Raw genomic sequence first — 26,443 nt, 5'->3', positions numbered from 1 at the left:
GCACCATTTACAGAAAACCTAACACATGTTTGAGTAATGCTGCATTAGTCTGTCTGTAGCTCCCAAGCCCAAAATGCTCTGTTTCACCTTGTGATTTCATGAAGCTGTAGTTTTCAAGTTAACACCCATCTTTTTCCTTTTGCTCAGTAGAGATGAGTAATTCCAAAACTGAAGTTATCCAGATAGTTCTATTGAAGGTGTTTGGAGCTTAAAGACACAGTGGAGCATTTCCTGTATTACCACATGACATCACAAGGTGGAACAGAGTGTTTTCTGTTTGAGAGAAGAACTCAGCCTAAATATGGGGGTTTGTGTTTTAAACATGTGCAAATGAAACAAAACACAGCTCCAGGTATGTTTTTGACGAGGAAACAACATTATAACATATAGAGAAAATACCATAATATGGGCCCTTTAATGAAAGTTCTTTTTCTGAGTGTTTGAACAAATCCCTGTAACAAATCTGCTTTGTATTTGGTCCTCTGTCTCAGACTATAGCAGCACTTGGCAGTCTGTAATGTGATTTTCAGTTCACATGTCGCTGGACACTGAGCTGTTGAATGACTCAGTTTGGGCTGTCATGGGGCTGGCAGACTGCAGATCACACAGATAGTCCTGGGACATTGTGGGATTTGGGTGGTCAGCACTTGCACCCCATCCCAACTCAACTGGATTTCCACAGACAGGCTTTGCGGTAGACATCAGCCAAATAAGCTTGTCACGGGAGCTGAACTTATATGTCAAAGTGAGGCGAGGAGAGAGTGAGAGGAGGTTGGGCTGCTCTGGATGCCCTAACAGGGTGGGAGGATGGAGGCAGAGTCTATGGGGGACTGTCAGTCAGAACCACAGGGACACGATAATATAAGAACTCCGGCACACTAGGGCTGTGATGATTAGTTGATTAATCATGATTTTACTTTGATAATAGTAATGGTTATCTATACAAAAACATGTGCCTACAGACTTTTTATAACAAAATGTAAAAAAAATAAACAATTCCTGATCTTCAACAATAATGCTCTATTTGTACATATTCTCTATCTAGAAGCCTTCAGTTATCAGTCTCAGAGTGCATTAGAAATAATCGTTTGATTAAAATAATCACTGACTAGTCGACTACTAAAATAATTGTTAGTTGCAGCCCTACACCACATGAACAATATAAGAACTCCAGCACAGGACAAGGAGGGGCACCTGGGTTCACAGACTGTTTTACACCAATACAAAGGCTTCCTCTCTGTGTGCTTAGTAATGCTTATTCAGACAGCTCCCCTCCCATGTGCAGGTGCACGAGGCAGATTCAGAGTACATTTGACTGTAAAATACAATAGCGTATTTTCTTCATGCAATTATTTATGTAAAATGTTTGGACTTGACCTGACTAATTACATAAATGTCTTAGGCCTGTCATAATTTAGAGTTAACAATGTAAGTTATCTTATGTGACAAACAAAATGTTCGTATTGATTTTACAGTATATTTCTTTGCTTGTCCACAGTGGGTTCATCATAGCAAGTCAATGGTCATCTCAATTGTTTTGGCATAGATGCCCTCTATTTACATATGTTATACTGTACTATGTCATATTGTACTATAGTACATAGATTAAAATACTTAAGTCCAAACTAGACCCAAGAGTAAGTAAGGCTGCTTCAATGTGGAAAATGTATAATCATTTAAATCACAGTTATTCAATAATTAGCCGCACAGAGACAGTACATCTATAGCACAGTCCTGTCCTCAGGTCTCTGCTGTGGCTCTGACCGGCCTCCTGCTGGTGCCCAGAGTCAGGACTAAACATGGGAAATCAGCATTTCACTTTTATGCAGTTAAAACCTGGAACAGTCGTCCTGAAGATGTGAGACAGGCCTCTACTAATGTTTCCAGGCTCAAAATGGTTCTGTTTAGCTGTGCATATGACTGAAAGGTTTTTATTCTGCACTCTTCCCTTTTAATGTTAATTTTATGATGAATATTTATGTTTTCATTTGTTTGTATTGTGATTTTAATGTCTTTATTATTCCGTAAAGCACTTTGAATTACTTTGTGTACTAAATGTGCTGTACAAATAAACTTGTCTTGTCTTGCCTATTACAAATGTATTCTACAAAAAGAATGCTCCAGCCCCAGTTAATAATTTGGGCTTTAGTAATTAATTCATTCATTTGCAATTTATCAACTAAATCAACTGCACAGACCTGAAGTACTTTTAGTCTTCGTCATTGTTTTGTGTGTTCGACTTTAACTTAAATATTTTTGTCCATGTTTGGGACTGGCATAAAAACAAGTACACTGTCTTGGAGATAGATTATAGAGTCTATCATTGTTGTATTAGTTATATATCAGTAGTAATAGTAGCAGTGATAGTAGTATAGCTATTTGTTTTTCACAGGATCTGCCTCAGTGCCTCCTTTAACCTCTCTGCCAAAACACTTTTATTTATTGTTTTTCCTAGAGGGCAAAGATATCCATCTCCATATTTCTGTCTTACAGCTGGAAGATTTGCCCCTTTCTCATCCTTGATCTTTGGAAATCCCTTCAGTCCAGATTTGATCATTTTCTTTAAACCTATGATGAAACGGCTAGTTAAAATGTTTTGATTGTTCATTTCTGTCTTCTGTCTCTATAGGTTTCTGTTAGTTGTTGAATGGGCTTATCCTGCCTGTGGATTTATGAGTGCGGTTGACAGAGTGGGTTGGGTTCTTCTCTTCTTCCAGGTGCACAGGCCCAGGGCAGCTCAAACTCATCTCATGCTTCAGAAATCCTCTCTCACTTCATTTGTAATGTGTCAGACACAACAAATTTATATGGCTCATAGTTACGCCTTTTTATGGGAAGAGCTTTTTTTTTTTTCTTTCTTTTAATTCGTTAAAGATTTTACTCACAAATTATTATTTCTAACTAAAAATATGTCTGGGTAGTCCCTCATCCATCTGTGAACTCTTCACACCTTAGGTAAATTCAATGGGCTCAATTACTAATAGCTCATCTTTCTTACTGTAAACAACTAGGGTGTGTTAGTTTCACTGTAGTTAGTTCCTCTGTTCAGACAGATATAAGACAATCACTTACCAGCACCTTTGAAAAAAGGTACGTTAATCTTTTATCCATTTGCTAGAATTCACTTGTCTTTTGCGACTAACTAAAATACTTTCCAATTAAGCTGTAGGAGTTCACCAGTCAGTTTTCTTCCTATGTCTGACCCAAGCCGGACTGGTTAAGATCACCACAACCATCTGTGAAGCTACTCATGGAAAACTAACTTGTTTTTTTCATTAAATTCGTAAATTATAAATTATAATTGAGTGAGGTCTGGGAAAGTCAGTGCATTTTCAGCCATTTTATTTGTATTGAAAAATAAAAAAGAGATTGATTAATATGATGGGAAAAAATTGTGATTCATCTCAACCACAAAAAAAGCGTCTTGCATGTTTTCATTTGTACAAATATTGTACTAAAGAAACATTTCTGAAAGTGTATTTAATGCTAACCAAATACCAAACTTGCATCAACTTGTGAAGAGCATTTTTTATTCTTTTTATCATTCTTCCAGCGAAATGTGAATAATACGAAAACCCAATACTCTGCTGACATGTTTGTATTCAGCCTTGTCATTCAGTGTCTTCATTCATTGTAGCAGTCACAGCTTGTTGGCCACAGCCGCTCCGCCCCATTGTGTGGTCTGTGGAGGGTTTAGATACAAAGGTGGCATTGACTCAGGTGATCCGAGCCCGGGCCGGTCCTTGTTTCTCTTTTCATGGCTCAGTAAAACATCCTCAGAGTGAACACAGAATACTGCACAGGTGTTAGCGCACAAAAGACAAGGAAGTGTCACTCAAGTCCAGGCTTTTTCAACTCAGAAGACAGCTGCACCAGACTGACACTCTCACTATACAACTATTAGTGCTACTACTACTACTACTACTACTACTACTACTACTACTACTACTGCTGCTGCTACTACTGCTACTACTACTACTACTACTGCTACTACTACTACTACTACTACTACTACTACTACTACTACTACTACTACTACTACTACTACTACTGCTGCTGCTGCTACTACTGCTACTACTACTACTACTACTACTACTACTACTACTACTACTACTACTGCTACTACTACTACTGCTACTACTACTACTCCTACTACTACTACTACTACTACTACTACTACTACTGCTGCTGCTACTACTGCTACTCCTACTACTACTACTGCTGCTACTATTATTATTACTACTACTACTACTACTGCTACTATTACTACTACTACTACTACTACTACTACTACTACTACTACTACTACTGCTGCTGCTACTACTACTACTAATACTACTATTACTGCTGCTACTCCTACTACAACTGCTGCTGCTACTGCTATTATTACTACTGCTACTGCTACTACTACTACTACTACTACTACTACTACTACTACTACTACTACTACTGCTGCTGCTGCTACTGCTAATGCTACTGCTACTACTACTACTACTACTACTACTGCTACTGCTACTCCTACTACTATTGCTGCTGCTACTGTTATTATTACTACTGCTACTACTCCTACTACTACTACTACTACTACTACTACTACTACTACTACTAATGTTACTACTACTACTACTACTACTGTTACTACTACTATTGCTACTACTGCTACTACAACTACTACTACTGCTGCTGCTGCTGCTACTGCTAGTACTAATACCTCTACTGCTACTTAGACTACTACTACCACCACTACTACTACTACTGCTACTTCTACTGCTACTACTGACTGTACTACTAAGACCATGACTAAGGTATGGTTTATTGCCCCTGGGACACATCTCCCCATCTTTCTTTCTTTCTTTCTTTCTTTTGTTCTTTCTGTCTGACTTTCTTTCTCTTTCTTCATACAGAGGAACCCAATGGCAGCACTTTCTTTCCCATGGGCATCCTGTTTAAAAAGCAATATAAACAGAAAAACAAACAAAACAAACAAGTACACAAGTCCATATAAAACATTTAAAACGAGAGCAGGTGTGTGTATAAAAGTCCTTAACCAGATTATTAAATTGTGATTCTGTCACCAACGTATCCAGTTTTGCCTTTCCTTGGAGTGTATTCAATTGTTGTGAAGCAAAACAGCTAAAGATCCTCTTTACCTTGAGCTAGCTAGGATTTTATATATGGTGCATGTTTTGGGTTGATGGGGGAAATCCAAGTGCCTAGAAGAAACCCACCAAAACAAGAGGAAAAACATATAATCCAGGAGTTGATCTGAGAACCTTCTTGCTGTGAGGTGGGACTGCTGCCCAAACTATTGCTTCTACTAGAACTACTACTCTGCTTCTGTGGTTTGAAGAGGCTGCAAAAACACATATGCTGTAAATGTCTGTTTTTTCAATCTTATTCTCAAAAAAAAATGATTAAAAAAAATATACTGTAGTTGGGGCGATGAAAAATGGTGTTAGCACTTGAGGTTCAATTCCCAAACTGATTGGAGGTTTTCTGTGTGGAGTTTCTCTGTTCTACCAAAGTCAGAATGTTTTCCTCTTTCCCCCACCACCACTCCCCAATATTCTGTAATCAAAAAGCAGCACAAACTCCTCATATTTCAAAACAGGGCTTGATTTTGAACATGTGCTGTCTTCTGTTCACTCTAGTCCTGGATTTAAGTCGCGTTCACTGTTCTCATATCAAGCAATGAATGGGGCCTAAAGTCAGAACCACAGAGTATGGCACAACAATCCAGCAAGTTGGTAGAGAATGTGTTATTATTGATTAGGCATTAGGGAGCAGTATTGGAAATCTGGAATTAATACCGGATCATTTTATTTTTCCCAGACTGGAGCTGGAATCGATGTATTATATCTACAGGAGTTAGATTCCAGAGTTTATGCCGCCTTTATCACATGATACGTTCCACATGGGCATTAAGCCTATCTCCATGGAGACAGACCCATAGATATATTATTGTTTTACCAAGAATGTTCCACAGTATGGCATGTTTTTAAAACACCTGTATTGAAATAAATGCTATAAAGTTACATTTAAGGCCATACCGTGGAACTTTACAGGCAAAGTAACATGAAGACAACAACAATGTGAGCACATTAGTTATTTTCGATGCAAGGGCCCATATTACACTTTTTCTAATCTATGTTATAATGCTATTTCCTCATCAAAAACATACCTGGAGTAGTGTTTTGTTTCATTCACACATGTGTAGGCAGAAAACACTCTGTTCCACCTTGTGTTCTCATGTAGTAATACAGGAAGTGCTCCACTGTGTTTTTAAACTCCATTCATCTTCACTAGAATCATTTGAATGATTTCTGCCCTGGAACTGCCAATCTCTACTGAGTTAAAGCTAAAATGTAGCTGGTCACTTGAAAGCTACTGCTTCATGACTTCACAAGGTGGAACAGAGGATTTTGAGCTTTGGAGAAGTAAACAGACTAATAATTTAGGATTACTCAATCATGTGCATGAAACAAAATACAGCTACAAGTATGTTTTTGATGAGGTAACAGCATTATAACATGGCTAGAAGCTCACAAGAGTAAATTCTGCATAATATAGGTCCTTTAAATGCATAGTCTGTATCTTTTGCTAATTGACATGTTGTGTTTTGTGCAGTTCTTGCGGGTGGACCAGGATAAGGAGTGTAACATGGAATGCACTGGCTCTCCCCGAAAGTCCCTGTGCGCCTCCGATGGCCGAACTTTCGCGTCTCGCTGCGAGTTTCTTCGAGCCAAGTGCCGCGACCCTCAGCTGGAGGTCATCCGTGGGCCATGCAAAGGTCAGGCCATGAGTCACGCTCCAGCACCCCTGCTCCCCCAAAACACTGCACAACTTCTGGGTTAAATTCATTTCAGCATAATTAATTCTTTGAGACCTGCAGCAGAATGGGGCTGACACACTGGGATGGGGGCGCATCTCTGTCCCACTTCACATTTAAAGGGTCAGTATGTAACGTTATTGAGGTGGCATGTGATCTGCATGATTCCATGGAACTAGAAAGTTAAAACTATACCATACATAAGTTTTATTCCATGGTGTGGAAGATTACAGCCAAAGGAACATTTCCATGGAAACAAGCAGTGGGAGGCCTCCAAGACAAATAAGAGACAGGTTTGTGGAGATGCACACCCATGTTTTTCATCGTAATAAACACAATCAAAATGAGAAACATTCTTTTGTTTTACTCTACTGGCTACTTCTGATGTATTGGCTAAAAATGACATATTGTGGCTTTACATAAAAACAAGTACTTTTATTTATGACTCTCAACTATAATCTATAAATAAAACACAAGGGCTTCCTCTCTGTAATTTATTTCACAGCAGGAGTTTTGCAGAATATCAGACAGTTAACCATACTTTACTTTTACTTTACTTTAAGAGCAGTAATAACTATTTCATAGTTATTACTGCTCTTATTTTCTTACTACATTACAAATCATTAATATTTTACTAGTGGATGTATGAATATAAAAAGGCAGAAGCAAAGTAAAACCAGGAGGCAGAGCAGCTCACAGACTCTCTCATTGTTGGTGCTTGTTGAAGGAAGAACCACTCCACCCCAAAGACCCTCCACCCCACCCCTCTCACTACTGCCCCTCTCTGCAGACTGGGGACAATGCCTCATTCTGTCCTATACAATATTAGATCACAAATGCAGCGAGTGTGCAGAGGGCTGGGTTAAAAAGGGCTCTCATATGATGGAAAGGCTTGTTTTATGCCTGTGCTGCGTCTCCATGGAAACCTCTATGTTAGGGCATCTGGATGTTTTGGACAGAATAGAGGAGTCCAACCAGGAAGCTGAAAGGGAAGAGAGTGCATGAAAGTTGTATTGTAAACGTCAATGACACAAGTCTATACGAATGGGACCCCCTCTGGTTTGCGATGACTGGGGAGGAACTGTGAAAGACTCAGCAGTGGCCCCAAAGCCAGAGGTGGGAGAGCAGGCAAAATATAGTAGCAGTAGCAGTAGTGTTACTTCAAAATAATAGACAGAGAAATTAGTGATTCAAACAACTACCCAAGAATCAAAAAGTACAGTATATTGCAAAGACTATTCAAGCATTGTGTCTAGAGAGTTTTTAGATATTGCACTTTTTATGTTCAAAATGAAAGGTTACAAATGACTTCTCCTATTCCTCTTTCCTTAATCTTCAAATCCAGCCCCTGTCGTTGAATTTTGAGGCTTTTCCAAACAATAATTAACAATACTTTTAAACAGCAAATGAAATAATAAGATAAGATAGAAAAAAAATGAATGATCCACCAAAATGTATGTGATTTTAACATAGACTGTATATAAAATGGGCATAGCTAACCTGCTAGGTGCCATGTCCCAAATAGAAAGTGATTATGGGCATGCTTCTGGCTCCATCCGACTCCACTTTACTTTACATGAGAAAACTGTCACTTCTCTGTAACTGCTGCTGTCAGACTCGTCATTTTGCTCTTAAACTGTTCAGCTCTACATGATCCTGGTATTTTTTATTTCACTATTGTATCAGTAACTCAAGATATGACCCATGGCCCCTATAACTGCTAGCCTCAATGAGCTTCATTTGACTGGAGCTACGGGTGACGTGTTACTCCCTTAGTCCACTTCTATATACAGTCTATGGATTATAATAGTAACTCAAAAACAGCAGCATTAAAATATATTATTCAAGTACATGTAAAAAATATTGGCCTATTTGATAAACCTTTAACTATACACTAGTGGTGGGTCAAAAAAGTCACCACTTGGATTTAACAAAGCAAATAGGTAAAACTTGAGCCTCCCATTTCATTATTACTGGTCAGTTTCGGTGACATAATGCACCCAAAAAATGAGATTAGCCGAATGACAAGGCTACTTCACAATGCATTAGACATCATTTTCACACATGGATTAGCCAGAGTCCAGATTTTAAACCCATTTATAATCTTAAAAGTTTTATTCTTGTCAAGATAAGTGCTCCTTACATCACATCGCATTGTCTGTGAAAAGCTGCAAAATATAAAATTAGACTCCAAAATATGATCTATTCAACGGTTTGAAATCAGGTACAGGATTTTTAAGGTATGCTGAAGAAGACTTTGCCAAACTGGATGGAAATAAATGTTGACATTGCAGAAGCCTAACAAAACAATGTCTATCAACTGTGGTCTGTTATTATAGGTAAAGATGTTCCAAGAGTTTTAAATGTTCTGCAAGTAACTGTCCCTCATACCCACACCTCTTTTGTTTTAAGGTTGGCACGACTGGCACCACATTTGTTTTCTATCACTGCGCAACGATGATTCAAAATGTCTTGTCATTTTTTCCAGACGGTTGAACCCTTTGCAGGAACTCTTTGGTTTTTGGGTTTTTCCACTGAAGCTAACTTTAGATATTTTGGTCCGGTGGGAATAACTATGTGCCCCTCTGCTCCTTCACGACAGCGACACACACACACATGACCAGCCTGAGCCAAACCAGGGCCACTGTCTAATGTGTCTAATGGGACAGTGCACTGTGGCCAATGTCAGACCAGTGGAGTGTTTTAAAACTTATGCTGAAAAGTGAATATCAAGATTAGTTCATATGACTTGAGAAAACAGAGGAGCTCATTGGGCGTCTGTTATTTAGAACAATATCAAACAGCCACTTCAGCCACATTGCCTAATATGAATGTGGTTTGTTAGGGTGTTGGTGGTGACCAGAGGGACCGGTGGTGAAGATTGGCAGTCTCACTTTCACCAGTCTGCCCCAGAACAGCTGTGGCTACAAATAATAGCTTACCACCACTGCGTAAGGAGTGAAGGAACAATGCACAAAATTTAAAGTGACTTTGAGCATCTGGAGAAGCACTATATATAATTAATGCAATATTATTATTTACAAGAGACAACTGTCCTGCCTTTTTTTTTGCAGTGTATAGACTTAAGTTAAGCAGAAACAGAGCCATTGAGCCAGTGGTGAGTTTGTGGCGTTGTGAGTGAGCTGTGTCCTGGAGGTTTGCACAGCTGCTGCTCCAGGTGAGAACAGGCAGCTCAGGAATGACACATGATGCATTGCTCTGGCAGAAACTTGTGAAAAAATGTCAAATACACGCAGGTGAAATACTGACCCAGGCTTAGACAGGGACGGCACGATTTCAAATGTTATAACAAATTTTTCCCTCCTTTTCCTGACAGTAAAAATACAACTTGGACTGGACTTGGACTATGTAACTCTCTAGGCACTGCTGAGTAAAGCTACGGCCAAGTATATTTTAGCAATAAACCAGACTAATAACCGTCCTATAAATAGTGTTCAGTGTTTTGTGATGTTTAGTGATGTTTTGTGACGCCCATCACAGCAACTTTTTAGTTATTAATCATTTTCAGAAACCTGGCTTTTGTAATATGATGAAAAATATGAAAAACAAATAAATACGGTTTTCTGTGTTGATTTAATGAATATATATGAGTTTGTATTAGTGTCATTGAATAAAAAAAATACAGATATACCATATTCTTCTCCAAATAACATGCTTTTTAACCTCATGCACAGAGCTCTACTTTTAATGTAGGATTAATGGAACCTAACTAGTTTAACCTAAAACCTTTTTTTTTCCTAACTGATGATGAGATGTTACAACCTTCAATTTTAAGTACAGTGCTACTACTGTATAATACATGGTCAAATGTGTAAAATATACATTATAAATAGTTTGGTGTAAGGTTAAACAATGCTCACCCAATGAATCAAAAAATAACTTAAATTTCAGACGGTCAAGATTTCTTCAGTGAGACGTGGACACATTAGGAGCAGGTCCGGTTTTCCTTTTGCATCAGCCCTTTTCACTGGAATGAACAGGAGCTACAAACTCTGGCTCTGTCCATAATGTCTTTACCACCAGGCAGCGCGCAAGGCTTTCTAATAGAACCGTGGGTGTTGGTTCAATTCCCAGCCGCTAGCGGATCTCCTGCTTCCGAAAAGTCTTGAGTAGTTTCCTCCCTGCTCTCCTCCTTCCTTTGTCTATTTTAGCTCATTGTCCATCATCAGACAGCGGGATATGGCTCTGTCAGGGTTGTGTTTGTTATGTTTTGGATGGGGGAAATACAGAGCCTCCAGTTGAATCATGGGTTTGGTGATTGTTGTGATTTGTGGTGGTTCTCAGATACGTCCAGATGTGTAGCAGAGAAGAAGTACACAGAACAACAGGCCAAGAAGGTGTACCCCCAAGTCTTTGTGCCTGTGTGCAACCCTGATGGCACATACAGCGAGGTAACATTAAAAAATTAAATAAGAATATGTATTTTCAATAACTCAAATTAAATTGTGGTTTCAATATTTTTAAGTTGATTTTCTGCATGAAAAATCTATGACTTTTTTGTGTTTTGTTTTTTTGTTTGTATTGTTTAATGGTTTAACTACAAAAAATAAACTAAAATGAAGCTGAAAACGTATCAGCATATATATAATATCTTGAGATAAATCATAAACATGTTAAAACAATTCTAATAAGGATATAGAATAGAATATAGATATACATAGACGTCTGAGGATCAATTCCTGCTTCAAGGAAGTTCTGTCGTGTCCTCAGGCAAGGCCTAGTATGAAAGTGGTGTGTGCGTGAGTGTTGGTGGTGGTTGTAGGGGTCGATGGTGCAGATTGGCAGCCTTGCTTCTGTCAGTCTGCCTCAGGGCAGCTGCAGCTGACCACCACGGAGTATTGAGTGAATGAATAATGACTACAGTATAGCACTGAGAGGCTTCAAACAAGCCTTCAAAGTGCATTAGGCATTATGAATGCAGGTCTATTTATCAATGAATAAAAACTGTTTAACTAAACCTGCTATTTACCTTTTGACATCTTGACTTTATTGACAGGTTCAGTGCCACAGCTACACTGGATACTGCTGGTGTGTGACTCCTAATGGTCGACCGATCAGTGGCTCAGCTGTGGCCAATAAGAAACCCAGATGCCAAGGTATGAAAAGTATGCATTAATTACTCACATCGTATTGTATAATGGTTTTGAACATATATGGTTCATCGTGCATCTTCAATTTTTTTTTACATTTATTTAGTAGTGAACAGGTGATGGTAAAAGCTTTGGTTGTAGTCATTTAAGACAACAAAGGAAAACTGATTTTGGATGTGAACAACTAAAATAAAGCAAGATTTTCTCATGATAAATGTTGGATTGCATAGTAGCAGAGTGATTAACACCCCACATCTTTTCAAGGAGTTAGTTAATAGGTTGAGTTTCAAAATAACTGCACTTATGACATGTGAAATTGTGAATTTAATTTGCCATATAACTTTTCAATATAAATATATACTTTAGGCTATTTATTCTTTGTCCGGTGTGTACCTGTTTGGCCCACAGTTGCTAGGATACACTATTGTTTACCGCATGTGACATTGCATCATTCTTCAAATGTTGATAAACCGCAAAATTTCCCAAAACTTTCTTGCAATCCATCTTTCAAATTCATTTCTTGTATGCAAAAAGTTGATCAAATATTGCCAGGTAAACAAACCATGTCATTCGGCCTTGGTCGTCTTTGTGAGTGCGGTCATAGGCTGGGCTGATGCACTCTGGAGCAGAACTGTGTTGCTCAAATCGTGGGCTTTTGGTGTAAATACGCCAAGCAGAAAATCCCTTCTGAAGAATTGAGAAACAAAGTTAAACTGTGAGGAATGTTCTGGAGGACGGCGTCTGAAAAACAATCAAATGAGTGCCACATGTCCCCCACAGAGCCGCTCCTGGGGGCTACTGGGACAATGGGGCAAGTCTGTGTAAATGACCAGTCCAAATACTAGTTTTCTGTCTGTTTTAACTGAACAAGGCAGTAACATTAGAGACTGACCAATATGTTTTGATGGCCATTAAGTTCTGCTGATATCTTTGGGCTGATATATACAACAAGTTTCAATCATTTTCACCAAAATAAATGAATTGTAATTCCAAAATTACACCAACAACAAATTTCACTGCAAACCCTCGGAGCAGTGTAATAAAATTTGGAGCCGTGGCCTTGTCACATTAAAGCATTGAAATAAAGCTTTGTATCTTTTCTTTAAGCAGTTGGTACCCCCAAAATATGGGACAATTTATATGGAGAATCTCTGAATAACATGAAATTGTAAATTTAAGGTTGCAAATGGTAACCTTGCACAGCAATATGGATTCTCATGATATTTGTGTGTTCACAAACTCATGAGAATCCATATTGGCCCTCCCCTGAATCAATAAAATGCATTAATTGTACTTACAGTCTATCATTACTGCTGTATCTATAACATCTACAATAAATTAGTACATAATGTTTTCACCTGCACCTTCTGTCATGGACCATTCAGATTGTACCTTATTACCTCACCATAGTTATGAGCATTACTTCATTTTTGCTGTTACTTTTTAATTAGCCTGCCGGTATACCTTTGATTCCTGGTTTTGGACTTGAAATGAGGTTAATAATAATTATAGTAACAGATGGCAGCTATTTATAATCTGTTTTATAACGGCAGGCAATAAAAATGTGGTGATAATGTTTTCACGGCTTTTCAGGATCAAAGCAGGAAAGGGCGACCACGAGAGAGCCGGGCAAAGCAGGTGAGAATTTAATTAATAAAACACATTGGCATAAGACTCAGTGCAGTGATACAGGCTGCAGGTGCAATGCTGTCCTCATATGTAATATGTGCACTGTAAAATAAATATAATGTTTCTAACATGAGTTTAAAAGACCTGAAAACTCAATCTGGATTTGAGTATTTTTCACTGGATTGCATTTATTTGACAGTTGACAGCTGTTTCACTATCATGATTCAACATCATGTGTCCCTTTAAATGCTCCCATTTAAACAGTCATAGTACATTGGCCAATAAGTTTGTAAGGAGTTAAAAGTGTACTATGTAAGTTTTCTGGAGGAGCGTGTGCCAGCTGCTATCTCCACGGAAAGGATATTGCTTTGCCTAGAATGTTCCACACTATGGCATTAAACATCTCTTGCAATAATTCAATCACAATACATTTTATTGTTCAAAAAACCCCACACATTCATACTGTGGGTCGCCTCTCTACAGATCTGACCTGTAATGTTGCCGAGTGTCATCACAGGCTTTTCTCCATAGAGATAAAAAATATTTAATATCATGGAACATTCCAGGCAAAACTCCATGGAAATTTCTGTGGAGACAAGCATGCAAGTGGCATACGTTCCACCAGAAAAGTTACACAGTGCACCTTTAATGCACCACAATGATTTGAACAAACTTATAAACAAATCAAATAATTTACATTCATTAAGTATCTAGTCATAACTACATAAACTGAGACTGAGTATAAACTGAGTATTTAGCATTCAAGAGAGACTAAGATATTATTTTTTTGCAGTGTGTTTGCCTGCACTGGGCCTATGATGTGCTCTCTGTCTGTGTCACTTGTTAAGGCTTGTCTCTAATATTTTGTCAATCTGAACAGTGTAAGCAGCCCCGAGGCTCGTATAAAACTAGCAGGAGAGGAGCTGTGGTCTGTGTGTTGTTTTACCAGCAGCTGCCAAAATGGATCCACCATATTCTTTTGTAACTCACACCTCTTTTTTCCATCGACAGGCCAAAGAAATCAAATAACCACTCTTAACGTTGACCTTGATTTAACTCTTGTCCAAACCAGTGAAAAATCGACACGGGATGTGTTAAGACTTAAGCAGAAATGGTATTTTATTTCATGTCTGATTTTCCTCTTGGTCCTTTCATAATGTGCAATACAGTTGTTGTGGCCCTCTCAGTGCTAAAATCTGTGTTGAATATTGAGTAAATTCTGAATATCGAGGTTGAAAACACTACCAAATCTACTTCTAAAACAGAGCAAAATTTGTATGTGACTTATTGGGATATATTTGCAGACAATGTTATGCAAGGAAATAGTCTAATTGGTTTCCCATAATGCTTAGCTGTACTCTGAATGGTTGACCTGTCTTGACCAGTTTTATTCTTGTTTCTGTTACTACCTCCTGACTTCCCACCCTTATGTTATTCTTCTATTTATTTCCAACAGGGATGTTATGAAAGCAAAAGCAAATTAGAGCTGTAGATACATTTTATAGCCAGAGAAAACTAAAAACTTTGTGTGGAAGCAAAGAAAATACAAACAGAAATTGTTCAGATTTTGTGCTGGTTTGTTTCAGGTTTGGCCTCACTTTAGGTGGGATTTAGATTTGGTTTGGTTCTGTTCTAATCCTTGGCTAGTTCTGGTTTAGTCCTGGTCTAGCCCTGGTTTAGTCCTCTTCTAATCCTGTTTAGTCGTGGTTTAGTTGTGGTCTAGTCCTGATCTAGTCCTGGTTGAGTCCTGGTTTATTTCTGCTCTAGTCGTGATTTAGATCTGGTCTAGTCTTGGTCCTGTCCTGGTCTAGTCCTGGTTTAGTCCTGGTCTAGTCATGGTTTAGATCTAGTCTAGTCTTGGTCCTGTCCTGGTCTAGTCCTGGTTTAATCCTGGTCTAGTCCTTATCTAGTCCTGGTTGAGTTCTGGTTTAGTCCCAGTTTAATCTCAGTTTTGACGTGCCATATGTGAAAGTGATCACATACAAAGGGACAGCTTGATATCTGGGAGAAAAAGATCAGATTAATGAACTGACCATTTAAAAAGGAGAAATAGATTGTGTGAACCCCTAAAACTTCTAAAACATACTTTAAATTCTCAGACCAACTTTAGCAGACAACCATGAGAACTTACAGTAAATGATACATGTGACTCTGGTCGCCCTCTCTGGTCTCCACACAGAGTCTATACCAGCTCGTGGCTCAGTAAATGAATGGAGCAGTGAGCAAAAACCTCACTGACCTCACTGTTTACCCTCCTGGTGTGACAGCAGAGCCTGGGACTACTTTGTTTATTTACTTTTCATGCATCCAGAGAAGTTACGGCCATATATTTACATCAGATTTGTACATGTGGTATTCAAATTTTGCTGATGCTTAGAGTCTGAGCACATATTTGGATACCCCCAGTTTTTGGTTAAAATTGCACTGTTTTTAATTCAGATTAGGTTTATATATAAATAAAGTAACTCAATATCTAGTCTATATGTATTTTGGCAGTAAAGAAGTTGGTTGAAGCATGATTAAATATTATATAGTATAGTTATAGTAGTTTAGTGGTATTTAAATATGTAGAAAGTGTTGTTTGTCATTTTTGGCAGTTAACCTTTTTTTTTTTTAGCATTTCATCCATCCATTTTCTTCTGCTTATCCAAGGCTAAGCAGGAACTCCCAGATTTCCCTCACCCCAGACACTTCCTCCAGCTCCTCCGCATTTAGTATTTCTATTTTGAATCTTGAATTTTGCTTTGAGTGTTATTCTGAGCTGAGTCAGATCAGGTAGGTTTAAAGTAGACAGACATAAACAAAAGAAATATGCAAATTTGGGATAACAAAAATAGTCAGTTTTAGTAAACACGTTTTATTTATATAGAAAGTGAAAGTTCTTTTGCTTGTTTGCTAAGCAGTTATTCCAATGACATTGACTGTACATGTGCCTCTGCTCTGTAAACAGAACGGGGTATACTGACAGTCAAATCCCAGCCAAGTCATTACACATAGATCAAGTGGGAATATAAAATCACATGCAGAGATGGAGGGGGAGGGAAGGGGGATGGAGGGGGAGGGAGGGTCTGTGGTTGCCTGTGAACTGTTGGATAAACAGCGTGGTGAAAGGCAGAGTAAACTGTAGATTTGTGGTGTGCCAGCTCTCAGAACAGGCCTGATTACACTGGAGCTTGAGTCAGCTTTACAGACTGTCATAGCCTAAGAAGCACTGGACAGGTTCTGGTTTTGACCTGGGTTTGTGCTGTTTTTAACTGGGTTTAAAAATAATTAGTGAAGATGTGTTTTAGTATCAGTACAAGGTTAAGATGGCAATTTGTTCTTTGCATTTGACCCATACTTCAGTGCAGCTGGGGCAGGAGCAGGGGGTAACCACAGTGCAGTGTCCAGTGATACTTCATGACTTGAGATTGTTTTGATGGTTAGGACCATCTTAGTTAGCTTATTTTGCTTCTTTAAAGGAGGCATATTGTGCAAAATTGACTTTTAGGGGATTTTAACCAATTATAATAGTTTTCCCTTCTCATTTACTCGCTTGAAGTTGTATTTAGAGTGGTTCGTGCATGTTGAGTAATCTTTATACTCTTGTAAGACGTCATTGCTCTGATCTACCCTTGTTTTTACTGCCACTGGTATACACCCACTGCTTTGTAATTACTTCGTTCTCCAATTTAATTTTCTTAATCGGCAATACACGTAAAATATGGCAGCGTTGCATAGTCATTTTGGCACAATATCTGCTGCTAGCTAGCATGATCTGCAGCTATCCATAGGAGGGGCCGACAGCTTAGGCCAGCAGAACAGCACCTTGTTGTGATGACGCACCGTAAAGAGGCAGAGTTGGCTCCTAATGCCTCATTTGGCATCACTATTTTCCAACCCTATATAGCAGACAAAAGCACAATATGTCTTCTTTAAGGGGGTGTGGACACTGGGGAAAACTCACCCAGGATTCTTCTTTCTGTCTTTGTTTAGACCTGAGGGCTGTTCCACAAACATGGCTAACTTCATAAGCCCGGCTCAGGAGGATAAGTTATATTTTGCTATATTTTCAATTCCAGACGTTGCTCACTGCTTTAGTTTTCAGTCTGTCCAATAGTGAATGGCACACATGTGAGTTTATGGAATCAAAATGTTAATCAAATCAGTCGAACCTTGGAGTCACACACTTTTTGGAATGGTCCTGTTTTAGTTTAGTCTTGCTGTAGTCCTTTGTAGACTCATTTATGAATTAATTCTGGTGTATGCAAAAGTTTTTCCTGTTATAGTTTTATCCATACTTTTGTCCATTTGATTTACTTCTAATTTAGTCTTGTTTTACTTACTTTGGTACTGTTTCAAACTTGACTTACTCCTCTTTTCTCTTGGTTTGGCCTAGTTTACTCATATATTCTAATGTGTTAAACATTTGAAAATCACTTATTTTACCTTAAGTCGATTTTTGGCCCTTTCTTTGACAAATGTATTTACATGCTGGAGTCTTCCTCTGCGACGACGGACACAGCGCAGTAAAACGAATAGCTCTGACCACAAATAAGGCGGGGGTTTCCTGGCAGATGCTAAAAGAGGTGTTAGAGTCATGTAAACGGCCGCACAGTAAAGATGGGTCATTAGTGGTCCATCATAAATCCCACTCATAAATACACTCTCTCAGATGGCATTTCCAGTGAACGCTGTGGACTCCAGACTGCTGCATCCTGAGAACGGCGCATATGAACCATTACCCTATAGACGATGCTTTGTGTAAATGTGAATGCAATGTTAAAATGTTTATCCTCATGAAAACTGAGTAATGATCCAATAACAAATGAATGGCACATTTTAAAATATGTATTGTGTATTATTTTAAAAACTAATCAGGACCCAAACACACAGCAACACAGCAAATGATAAGAAATTTGTGTTATATTTTACTTTTACTTGAAGGTTAGAGTCTGCTATTCTACATAAATATTTGCATTTAAAATATTTTTTCTCATTGTATGCTTTTAAAAGTAATTGAATTGTTGTTGTTTTTTAATTCTAGCAAACTGTTTTCAACGACTAAGGGTGCAGTCAGACTTGCATACACACGCACCACATCAAAACTGGGAGTACACCTTGAACTAAACCTGGACTAGACCAGAAAGACCAGTCTACAAGTCTACATCAGGTTTCGACTGGGTTCAAACCAGGAACAGACCAGAATAAGATTTTTCTGTGAATTAGGGAAGTGGTACAAGGTCATAGAACTAAACCAGCCCGGAACATTTAAAATAACATTGAATTTACTTTCCTGCAGGTTTTGAAGTAGTTCCAGCTTTTCTTATACCAATCTCTCCTTCCCAGCCAACCACGTGATCAATACATTCAGCCTATAGATCATTCACTGTACGTTTTAACTTACTTTTCACAGGTATTAGAGGACTCAGAGGAGCACCAGCAACTGCTCATCATCTCAGTTCTTTTCATATGACCTCAATCTGTCTTCAGCAAAACGTGGGATTGTTGCGTGACAGGAAACCACTGGAATATATGACCACTACTTCTTCTGATTCCTCTCCTCTCTCCTCTCTTTTTTCTTTGTTTTCCTCTTGGCCGGGCAAATGTGCAAATCAAACATCGTCAAGTGTCTGTAATCTAGCTTACTCTGGTAATTGTAGTCTCCTTGCAAATATTCTCCATTCTAAATGCAGATGACACCGGCCTAGTCGTGGATCCACAGCCCTCCACAGATGAAGAAGGTGAGTTTCATACTGTTTATTGAATAACCCAGTAACACCTCAAGAGACGAGCATGTGGCTGACCCTCCTTCAGAAAAGTTACATAGTGTGCTTTTTAATTTCAATGAGAAATGTCACAACACATTAAAGCGCCCACATTATGCAATTTTCTGATCTATGTTATAATGATGTTTCCTCGTCACAAATATACCCAGAGTTGTGTTTTGTTTCATTCACACTTGTTTAACACACAAACTGCACATTAGCCTGCGTTCTTCTCTCAAACAGAAAACACTCTGTTCTACCTTGTGATGTCACGTGGTAATACAGGAAGTGTTCCACTGTGTTTTTAAACTTCATACACCTTCACTAGAATAATTTGGATAATTTCAAGCCTGAAATTTCAAATCTCTACTAAACAAAAGGTAAAACACAGCTGTTAACCTCAAAACTACCACTTCATGACATCACAAGGTGGAACAGAGCATTTTGAGCTTTGGAGATGCAGACAGACTAATAATTAAGGGCTACTCAAACATGTGTGAATGAAACAAAACACAACTCCAGGTGTGTTTTTGAGGAGGTAAAAACATTATAACATCGCTTAAACCTCACAAGACTCAGTTTTGTAGCATAAAAGACCATTACGTTCAATAAACTAGCTAATTTCTATAAATAATTCTTTGAACCCAAGTCATTTTAAGAAATACAGAAATTAATTTTCTACATTATATTGACTTAATGGGAATAACCAAAAGCACCACTGCCAGGGACACAATGACTCCTCTCCATTTGACACTAACTATCCACATCGTACTTAAAACAAGTGAGGTATCTGCTGAGGTCTGCAAACAGAATTATAGTAATAACATTTATCTAAAGCAGGCTCACATCCTCCATCACTGTAAGCCAGTCATACCAGGCCATTTAAGGCTGTGCCCCCTTACTTATTACCTAAATACAATCTGATTTATTGCTACCATTGATAAATAAGTAGTTAGTCAAAGTATGTAGTATTTATTTCCAAAACAATTATTTATATATGTGACAGTGATTTGTGAAAGCCAGGATCGAGATAACCTATGTGTGCAGTCTTATTTTTATCCTTGGAAGTTGACATTTGCTTAAAAAAGATTTGAATTGTTAAGCCAACAAGACATACATAATAATACACAAATTGGAAGTTGGCTACCTCATGGTTTTTCTATTCAGTACTGTTTCCTGTATTTATCTGTCTGCATATTTATTGCTTGGTTGAGACCTGGTGTCCTTATAAAACCTCCATATATTTTCATTACTTGTTAAGCAGTTTCATAATCAGTTTTTTATTTCTATTTCCGTATAACAAAATCCAATGATTGACAGCCACTTTCTCTCCATTAGAGCATTTCCACTGTATCCTGTTCCCCATAAACAGATATAACACCAATCATATCATGTGTTGTGAAATAAGTATCTTTCTCTATTAATTTTAATGTTTCTACTTGATAACAGTTTGCCACCATCTCAGCTGTCCACACATTTATTCCACATGGACTCATAGCAGTTATAGTTGCACTACTTTGATGTGTTTTTACAGTTGGAGAGTTTGGGACTTTTGGATTAGATGACTTATGAGGGGTTCTGAGTCTGTTTTGGATTTTGGGCTCATAAAAATGTCCTTGTGATTTCTTTCAGACATCACTTCGCAATACCCCACGCTTTGGACGGAGCAGGTCCGCAGCAGACAGAACAACAGGACCAGAGCACCATGTGAGTGAGAATATGATGCTAACACTTTATAATAATTATACTTTAACTAGTTTTAATAAAGCCTGGACAAAGACTTCATTCACACAGCAGCAAATGATTAAGAATGATTCAGTCTTAGCAACTACTTAAGTACTTCATTTTAATTAATACCCAAACCATAACTCCAAACCCATTAATTACGGTAAGTAGTTCCTCAGCCTATTCCTAAGATTCTAAACCAAATATCTGTGCTTGGAGATCTACTACTACTTGGAGATGAATTATAGTTCCGACCCTGTTCACAGAAAGAATTTGTTTTGTTTCTTCCCTTGGACATGTTGCTGGTTCGTCAGATAAGTTGTTAAAAAATTTAAAAATGGTTTAAGAGTTTTGATTTACTTAGTAGAAAATCAAAACTAGTCAGATTTTACAGCACTGGAAGAGGTAAAATGATTAAAAAGCAAAGTAAAGAAGGAAGCAGCAGGTGCAAACTCTTCAGAAGCAGGAAGTAGCCCCTGATGACGACTAAGGAGCATTACACTACATAAGTGTATTATGTTATTATGTACTGCCAATATGACTCTTCGAAGGTATCTAGCTTTCATGGTTTACTACTTCATCTTATAAGTGACATTTTGTAGTATTTCCATCATTTAAAAGGCATAATAATTAGTTATAGTAATTGCTAATTATTACAATCATTCATCATTCTGAAACCCATGGATAGAACAGTTATTGGGATAGCTACGCACAACAAGCCGTCATGGGAGATGTTTTTTTGGGTGTGGTTTCACTGGATCACAATACACTTAATATTGAGGTAAGAGATCATTAAAGTTATCACCTGGTGGCATGTCCTGGTTATCTCCATGAAGATAGATAACTTAAATGTCATACTGTGGGACATTCCAGGCAAAGCAGTAGCATCTCCATTATTACAACCAGGTGGCATAGCCTTTTAAAACCCTAATATCGTCTGGTTTAAGGTGTTGCACTTAGTTATTACAACCTTGGAGCTGTGGGTTCATCTCCTGGTCAGCACCATACCAAATGTCTCTACACTCTCTCTCGCCTCATTTCATTTTGTCCAGTAAAGCCTACGGGACAAAAAAAAACTAAAACAAAATGGCTACCCAAAAACGCAATTACTTTTTGTGCTTTCTATCTCCTCTGTTCAATAAGTCTAAATGTATTTATTGGCAATTAACATACTAACGATATTAGCGTGATAAAAACAAAATTCCTCCTTGTGCCCTTTGCATCGCCTCTCCCTCTGAACTTCTTAATGATTGCAGACTGTCTATTTACTAAAACTAGATTGTAAAGCTCGCTGTATTTTCCCACGTGTGTTAGCCATAATGGCTTGGGTTTTCCTGTCTTCTGGGGACATGTGGCTGCTCCAAACCAACAGCTCTCTGTGTCAAAGTGTGTCAGTCTGTGGACCTACTTCTTTGTGGTTACTTACATCTATAATTATCAGCACATGTCCAAAACAGTGGATTTCCTATTCTCTTAAGCTTTTGTGCTCGAATGATCTTTGGCTTTTGATTCAATATGACGATTTTAACATGCCGCTTTAAGATTAGAGGGCTGTGTGCATGCGTGCAGTGGTGTGTGAATCCCATTATCATAATTTACAACCAATAAAAAACCCAGAAATATGCAGCATTTATGGTTCTTATTACCATTTGCTCTTTTGGGTAAAAAAAACTCAGACCGCAACAAAGGCAGCACATACGGAGGAAGTGGAGTGTAGAAAGTTGGTTCGGAGCGCGCATAGGCATCTCATTTGAGTTCTTTCATGTGGTTTGAGATTTTTAATGAAAGTAAACACTGCAAAAACACAATCCAGCCATAGTGAAAGTCTATGGTGGGTGAGTGGCAATTGCCGATAAATGTTTTTATAAACAGATGGCTGAAAATTTGTGTTCAATTATCAAATCTTTCTTGGAGACTGGTGAGGAAATTAGGAACAGAGTTATGATTGAAGCCTGATGCATTGCTACAGTACATCTCTGTCTCACTGATTCTCCAACTCTGTACATAATAATCTGTTGTTCAAAGTTGTGCTCTGACAAATCACATCAATTTAGGATCATTTGAATTGCCCTTGTCACTACAGCAATGGTGAGATCTAAAATAAACAAAAAAAAAAAACAAGGCACACATTGTTAGTTTTAAAGAAAAAAAAAATATTGATATTTGGACAGGACACTTCACCAACCTTTAATATATGAATGTGTTTGTGTAGCTGCAACATAAAGACACACTATGCAACTTTTCTGGTGGAGCGTCCGCCGTCTGCTTCTCTCTGTGGGTATTTCATTGCTTTACCTAGAATGTATCACAGTATGACTTTAAACTTATTCATCAGTATGGGCACAAACAGCTGACGCCACCAGGCTAAGTTACAAATCTGATCTCTGAAGAGGTGACCCCATTCACAATAAGAAACCAGATTTTTCAAGCAATAAAAACACTGGTAATTGAATAAATGCAAGATTTGATGAACATGATTTGAACATTTGATGCCATATCGTACAATATTTTTGGTAAAGCAGTAAGGTATCCCATGGAGACAAGCCCCCCAGCTTAGTGCCTAAATCTGCAGTAAATGGGGGTGAAGAGTAGAGAGAAACACAGAACCTACATGTGCTTAGACCACTCTGCAGCCCCTTACATTTATTACATTACAGGAAAGACAAGAAACACTATTCATTTTCTCATGCTCAAAATATTATGTGTTGTGTACTGAGATAGCCAAATGTGTTATGAAATCTAGCCTGACCTTCTATATTAAGTTTACAATACATTTTGTCCTTGTCCAGTCTAATGCTAATCCTTTTCACTTTCACTCTTAAACCATTATTGATTTCTCACTGTTGCTTAGTTCGCCCCTAACACTAATATATATAGTGTGATGGAGTGACTCTGGATGCCTCCGTCTTGTCTGCTCTGTCCCACACATCCACAGAGGGCAGCGCGCACTCCAAATATTTACTTAACTCAGGGCATTGGGAGCTGTACTCAGTCATTAGCCTGTTAATGTTCATAAACAGTGCCAGGGGGGCTGATATAACAGTCTACACAATGTCTCCTAGCCCCATTCTTACCACCACCCTCCTCTTCACTCTGGATTTATATTAACTATGAAATATCCAGCCAGACCTGTGCAGTGTGTACTTATTGGATCCGAGCTGAAATGTCTCTAGTACCTCAGTGTAAACAGATCCTGCGGCTGGCTCCCGTTCGCTGCAAACCTTGACCATGTTTCTCAAACATTTAGTTTTGAGGGCAGAAGTTTTCAGAAGCCAAATGACCTCTCAGCATGGTTTATTTGTGCAGATACTTGCAGGTTAACTGGTTTTAAGAGTTCAAGGAGATAGTAGCAATACGTTGTAATGTTATTGACAATTTGAAATATTCCAACATTTGTGCAAATTCATAATATGGTATTTCATTCTTGTATTAAATCTTAGACTTGCCACTGAAACCGTATATGTATTATTGATCTTGTTATATGGTTTTATTCAATGACCACAGTAGAAGTAGCACTTTAGTAACTGCATGAGCACAATGATTTTTATTATTATTTTGTTCATACCTTTCTCTCTCTCCACCTCCAACACAGTGTGAGCAGGCAATGCCGGTGAAGTGTCTTGCCCAACAGCACAAAGCAGTATGTGTACAAAGAACAAAAACATTGTTAATTTCTTTATGTTATAGTCACAGCATTATAAAGGCTTTAACATGCATGGGCTATGCATTAGTTCTTGCACCAGGTTTCACTAAGATTTGTTCCTTTAAATATGGATTTAGGAATGCTGACTGGATTGCTAAAACTCAACTTGGCTTTTCCAAACAAGGCACAATGGAAGACAATTATTTTTCTTCCAAATTCCAAAAGCGCACACCATGATTGAGCTTTCATTGTAATACATTTAGTAATATGTGCCCTTTAACCTTTCAGCCTCGTCCTGTGACCAGGAGCAGCAGTCTGCACAGGAGGAGGCACGGCTGCACAAAAATGACGCAGTGTTTGTCCCGGACTGTGCTCAGGGAGGACTGTACAAACCAGTACAGTGTCACCCCTCCACAGGATACTGCTGGTGTGTGCTCGTGGACACAGGAAGACCCATACCAGGGACATCCACCAGGTGAGAGCAATCTATGCAATATATGTTAAAACAGTCTTACTTTTGGTTTATCATGTTATATCTATGTTAGAAACGTGAAATATTATACATGTGAAGACCTAATGAAACTAATCAGACAATCATAAATCATTTAGCTTAAATAAAAAAACAACAAACATCTTCATACGACAGTCGTAATTCTTCAAACCCAAATCACTTTATCTACATAGTACATTTTAAACATACAGCAGATTCCCCAATTGCTACATTGTTGTAAATAAAAGATTCTCTATTCAGGCCCACCAGTCTTTATTAAGATAATTAAAAAACAGCAAAACCACATAGTAATTAAAACAGTTACTAGAAATATTCATACACTGAATACATGCATAAAAATACCTAAATATCCTGAATCAAGTATAATATAAGCTGATTCCATTTCATACTTTAAGAAACCAAAAAAAAAAAAAAAAAAAGGCTAAATAGGCTCACGATTGTAATGGAACAGCTGATATAATCTATATATACTCATAAAAGGAGAGTAAGAGCCAGCTTCTTCTATTGATTACACTTTTCATAAGTAATATCTAATAGGACAATTCACAGATATTGAACCTGATTATTTGTGATTTTGATTAGACCCTAGAACTTCATGTATTTCAACAAAAACAATAACAATATCAACAATATTCATTTTAGCTTAATCTGTATTAAATATCACTGGCCTACAGAATGTTGTGGTATAGTTGTGGTTATTTTATGCATGCCATATATGCCTTTTTACATTTCAACATGACTCTAGTGTGTAAATTAATTTTGTGATGATGATTTGTGATTATTTATGTTTTCATTTGTGTGATTTTAATGTCCTTCTTTTTCTGTGAAGAACTTTGAATTACTTTGTGTACGAATTGCGCTATACAAATAAACTTGCCTTGCCTTGCCTAGCTCACATCTTCTATTCTCCAGACAGTAGCTCAGAGGTCAAAGGTCATTGAGAGTGGATAGAGCTGGCACCACTTCCCTGTTCTTCAGCTGCAGATCACATTAACAAGGCTCCAGGCTCAGAGCCAGGCAGCACATTAGCACACATATGGAAGCGTGGATTTTCCCTCTTGGGTTTCTTTGTCCTGGGATGGTTTTTGGCCCTGTCGCTCTGCCATACCCTCTGCTGTCCCACGCTCCAATCTCGCTTCTCCTCCCCCTCCCTCTCATACCAGAACTAAATCTCTGTGTCTTTTTGTAGACACCAGTTAACCACAAATCATTTATTTAAAGGTGCACTGTGTAACATTTCTAATACAG

General features: G+C 38.2%; 1 protein-coding gene across 1 annotated transcript in view; it reads left to right on the top strand.

The window, feature by feature from the left end:
- The window catches only part of smoc2 (SPARC related modular calcium binding 2), a 47,425-nt gene that overhangs the window by 3,219 nt on the left and 17,763 nt on the right, over positions 1–26,443 (top strand). The window contains exons 2-8 of the mRNA XM_033980224.2: positions 6,628–6,790; positions 11,135–11,241; positions 11,847–11,946; positions 13,534–13,578; positions 19,245–19,292; positions 20,949–21,023; positions 24,973–25,159. Coding sequence (XP_033836115.1) covers positions 6,628–6,790; positions 11,135–11,241; positions 11,847–11,946; positions 13,534–13,578; positions 19,245–19,292; positions 20,949–21,023; positions 24,973–25,159 — 725 coding nt within the window. The remainder of the gene's footprint in view (positions 1–6,627; positions 6,791–11,134; positions 11,242–11,846; positions 11,947–13,533; positions 13,579–19,244; positions 19,293–20,948; positions 21,024–24,972; positions 25,160–26,443) is intronic.

Source organism: Periophthalmus magnuspinnatus, chromosome 15 (genome assembly GCF_009829125.3).
Source record: "Periophthalmus magnuspinnatus isolate fPerMag1 chromosome 15, fPerMag1.2.pri, whole genome shotgun sequence".
Lineage (NCBI taxonomy): Eukaryota > Metazoa > Chordata > Actinopteri > Gobiiformes > Gobiidae > Periophthalmus > Periophthalmus magnuspinnatus.
This window is presented reverse-complemented; position numbering and strand designations above follow the sequence as displayed.